Consider the following 4,619-nt stretch of genomic DNA (forward strand, 5'->3'; position numbering starts at 1 on the left):
CTCCCCCTCCCCGTCCCCCCCCCCCCCACCCCCCACCCCCCATCCACCATCTCTTACCTTACCAACCCACCCACTACACACGCGCGCACCAATGCTCCCCTCGTCGCTTATGATCCGTATTTATAATGAGAAAATAGGAAGAATCTTATAAAATAACGTTCCCCTCGCAAGATCCTACTTTGTCTCATTAACGGAGAAAGCGTGTCGACCTGCTTTTCGACCACTCGGGGACATTTTGTAGCTGATTATGGCGTCATTAGCAGCTATTGCGTCATTATGTTTCACAAGAATAATGCAAGCATTTTTTTTATTTTTCTTAAAATTGCGAATAATCCCTTACTAGAAATAATGTTGACGATCTTAATTAGAGGAAGTCCGAGGTTTTCCTTTTCAAGAAATATGCAAATAAAGTAAGCTCGATCGCCTATCTCCGGCAACCCCTGCCAATAGCAATTATTTTCTTCATTTAATATTAGTTAAGAATTCATTGGTAATTTGATAATATGATTATATAATTAATACGGAGAAGTAGCGATAAAAAAATACTTATTAATATAATGTAAAGTATTATTTACGTACACAAATTTAATAATAAAAGCTCAAAAAAATTGTCAATGCATGATTGCAATATAAATTGCAGCAGTCGTTGAAATTTTATCAATATAACAAACGTACAATTCTCCCATGACCAAATTGTAACTTTGCAATTATGTCTATCGAGATCAGAGTGGCTGTTAAAATATTTAAACTCGACAATATGTTTATTTCATTTGTATTGAGAACCACATGTTGAACAGTAATTTAATAGATAAACAATTTTAGTTCTCTACTATTATTTTCGAAATTTCTCTGTGTACTAATTGTCTAATAACTTTACGTTTAATATCCTAGGGCCATCATGGCACCCTATACCAGCTACGTCGCTTCGTCGACCAACTATTCAAATAGAATTTCAACGCACCTGAATTGGATATCAGTAAACGAACATGTCAGCCGACCAAGACACAACAACGATGTGGAAGGTGGAGCCTGTATCCCCTAGTGGGACTCCGCCGCTTGACATTGACGAAGAATGGCTCTGTTTCGACGAAAAACCTGCGGTACTCGAGGGTATTGGCGAAGTCGCCGTGCTCTTCGAGGAACAACTTACACGTGCACAAGTCGCTTCAAAATTTTTAGAAGAGTTAGAGTTAAAGAACTGGATTAAAGAAGGTAGGTTTTATCGTTTTACTTGTTAAAGTAACAAATTTTATTTTGAGATACTACAACTAAGATTAAAGAGATGAATTTTTTTTGGACTACACATTCTAATTATATGTATTAAAATTGTGAATTCTTGAAGAAAATATATTTAAGAGCGATCTTCGTGGATTTTCATTTCTAATAATTAATTTTTATGTTTGATTTGAAAATTAGAACAGGCTTTAGAAATTAACATAAATAAAAGTGTAAGAATTTTGAAAAGTACTTCAGCTCTGTATAAAGTTTGGTGAGATTTTGGATATTTTATTTTTCAGGCTGATAATTTTTGAAATTATCTTTTTATTAGAAAATGATTATTTGCAGAATCGGACATAATTTACATTTAATTTACATACTTCAATTACGATTAAATCATAGTATCTAATATACTTGAGATTCTCATGGTAGAATTTATAAAAGCATAGAATCTGACATAGAACAAAAGTTATTTTATAATGACTAGTAAATAATAATGCACATATCCAATTATCTTAGTAGGTAATACATAACCTCGCACCTCGTATCAAATACTAAGTTACACATTTATCAGACCGTATCGGAGCTAATGGATGTACTATTTACAAAGATATTTGCTAATTGAAAGTAAAATGTATTTTCTAACAAGTTCAGGGTATATTGTAAATGATAGACTTCCCACCATAGTAATGCAATACCGTGACAGTAAGAGCAAGGACTGAGCAAAAGTTACTTTAGCGATTAGCCTCGTGTATGTGCATTTATTATGATATACAAACTTGTTTACCTTGCGGAATTATTTATTTATTTAAATCATACGATTTGTTATTTATTGCAATTTATAGTTATTACCATATACGAGAAAAGCTTTGTATTTATACTTTTTTTTTTACATCTCTTTTTCATTCGATCAATGGTGTTCTTATTAATAGAATTGACACGAATTAAACTCGTTGATAAAAATACGCCATTTCATAAATTATAAATGGTTAAAAAAATTTAGAAGCAAAGTTGAGCAACTCTCTTTGTGAAGTCTTACACAGCTAATGCTTAAACATATCGATTATCAGCAAATTTCCCAATGGAAATCAAAATCACTTACGCGACATGTATATTTATGAAAATTTATCTGGCTTATGTAACTAAGCACATCAACACTCCGAAAGTCCAAGATTATTGTATTTTCATATTTTTAGAGAATCCTTAAGACATAGGCGCTAGTCTATGCAGCTGTTATAGCATACTATGCTGTACTAGTCGAACTCGAATAAATGAGTCATAATTTGCAAATTGATGAAATTGGTCGAATGAAGAATAAAAAGTATAAGAGGAGAGTGGACAACAGGTTCCCCTTGTTAATACAAAAGGCCAAAAGATTTTTTTATTTTTACCATCCTTTCCAAGGAGTTCTGTTCTTCTTCTCCATATCTTATCGAGCAGGCTCGGTTTCATACAGAAAATTCACAACCAAGTGCAAATATGTAAGGATTTTCGCAATAATGGCCCATTATAATAATATATTTATCAATGGTTCGAGTCAACGGAATTTGGTACACGACTGGCAGAGGGACGGGGGACAAGTGCAATAAGAAGAAAGAAAGAGTCGCATGTTTTCCCAAGCTCTCCCACCTTCGATTCAACGGAGTCTCATCAATTGGAGCTGTTAATCCGAAAATTGCACGGATATACGAAAACAAAGTCTTGCGCAAGCGGTGGGGCTCTTATCTAGCTCTTGACCTTTCGCTCTGGACCAAATACGACGGTGACCGACCACCCGCGGATGTCCAAATACCCACCTCTCCGAGGCTCGCGTACAAAGCCCGCGGTTCAAGCATGCGTTCTCCACCCTTACTAACGACCAATTAAATCCCACGGAGGAGCGAGGAGCGAGGCACGCGCGTACGAATCTTCCGCCGATAAGATGCCGCTTGAGAAGAAGTCGCTGCACCTTCGACACGCCTCGCACTCGAGAAGACGACGTCGATTCGGTTGAAAGAGATGAAGAGGGATGAGGAAAAAAGTAGAAGAAGGAGGAGGAGGAGGAGGAGAGTGGGACAAACTGGTTAACCTCTATCCAGGGAGTGACGAAGAGATAGCACGCGGCGCTGGAGTAGGAGGTAGACCCGAAGATAAGCTGCTCTCGGCCGCGACTGCCTCGTCGCCGGCATTTCAGTCGCTCCCCGGACGCTCCCGCCAACGGACTCTCGCGCACTCCAACCTCTCGAGCCCTCGCTCAACACCGCGTCACATCGCGTTGTTTAGCTGCGCTTCGCTTTCTCGTAAACTCAATTCCCCACGTTACGTCGCATCGCCCTGCTCTATCTCCACTTCCTTCCTCATTCTACCACCCTTCGTCTCCAACCCCCTAAGTAGGGAACACGTGTACGTGTACACGTCAAGTCGAGTGTTCGACGGTCTCGATTGATCCTGTGATACTGGCAGCGTCGGGAGAAGTCGCGCCCCGGCTCCCCGCCGATAGCAGCAGTCCCATCCCGAGCGGCGGGCCTGAGAGCCTCGACGACAACGTCAGCAGCAGCGGCACCAGGCCACAGCCAGCGTCTCCATGTTGGAGCGTGCTAATGTTATATAATAGCATGCAGTTCGCATATCGCTACACGTGGAACAAAGAGATCATCGTCAACTCACAGAAGCTCGTGAAGAGACGTTGAGGTCGAAGGGCCGAGGCCTGCACCCCGCCCACCCGTTCCTTACCCCTCATCCACCTCCCAAGTAGCCGCGCAAAAACAGCGGCTACCAACGCCACCGTCAACAGCGACGGCACCACCGGCACCACCACAATCAACACAACTACCACCATCACCACCACCACCACCACCACCACCACCACCATCAGCACTACCAGCAGCACTACCAGCAGCAACAGAGGCGGCGGCGACGGTGGTGGCAGCGGCATCGCGAAGACAAGGAACTAACCCGGGTTTTGGTGCAAAAAGAGAGCGCGCCGGACTTATCATGGCCGCTATATGTTACAACGGTATGACGATGATTCACGATTAAATCCACCTGCTGCGAACGAGACTAGCACATGCTCGAGATATTGGGCTGCCCGATAATACCCGTCTCGACCATTTCCTTCGATTTTCTACCATCGAAATTACTTGGGCTTTGAGCAAGGGGAGCATGAGACGTGCTTAAGCACAAGAGGCGCCTTTGGGTTTCGATGTCAAAGTCTGCTGATGTGTATGAAGGGCTATGTCATAAAGGATTTAGAAAGAAAGAAAAAAAAAAATAAATAATAAAAAAATAATGCCGAAGACCGACGGACGCTTGCATTTCATTATGAAAATCACGAGCTATAAATAATTAGCGCGTCAAGATCCTTTCTTAACGAGCTGCCTCGCTCGATACGTAATCGCTTTCTGTTTATGACGATTGAACTC

At 41.2% G+C, this 4,619-nt stretch overlaps 1 protein-coding gene across 1 annotated transcript in view; it reads left to right on the forward strand.

The window, feature by feature from the left end:
* Positions 1 to 4,619, forward strand: part of crc (bZIP transcription factor crc) — a 25,914-nt gene that overhangs the window by 1,366 nt on the left and 19,929 nt on the right. The window contains exon 2 of the mRNA XM_011499377.1: positions 892 to 1,212. Within this exon, the coding sequence (XP_011497679.1) occupies positions 987 to 1,212 (226 nt within the window). The 5' untranslated portion in view covers positions 892 to 986. The remainder of the gene's footprint in view (positions 1 to 891; positions 1,213 to 4,619) is intronic.

Source organism: Ceratosolen solmsi, unplaced genomic scaffold (genome assembly GCF_000503995.2).
Source record: "Ceratosolen solmsi marchali unplaced genomic scaffold, CerSol_1.0 scaffold2, whole genome shotgun sequence".
Lineage (NCBI taxonomy): Eukaryota > Metazoa > Arthropoda > Insecta > Hymenoptera > Agaonidae > Ceratosolen > Ceratosolen solmsi.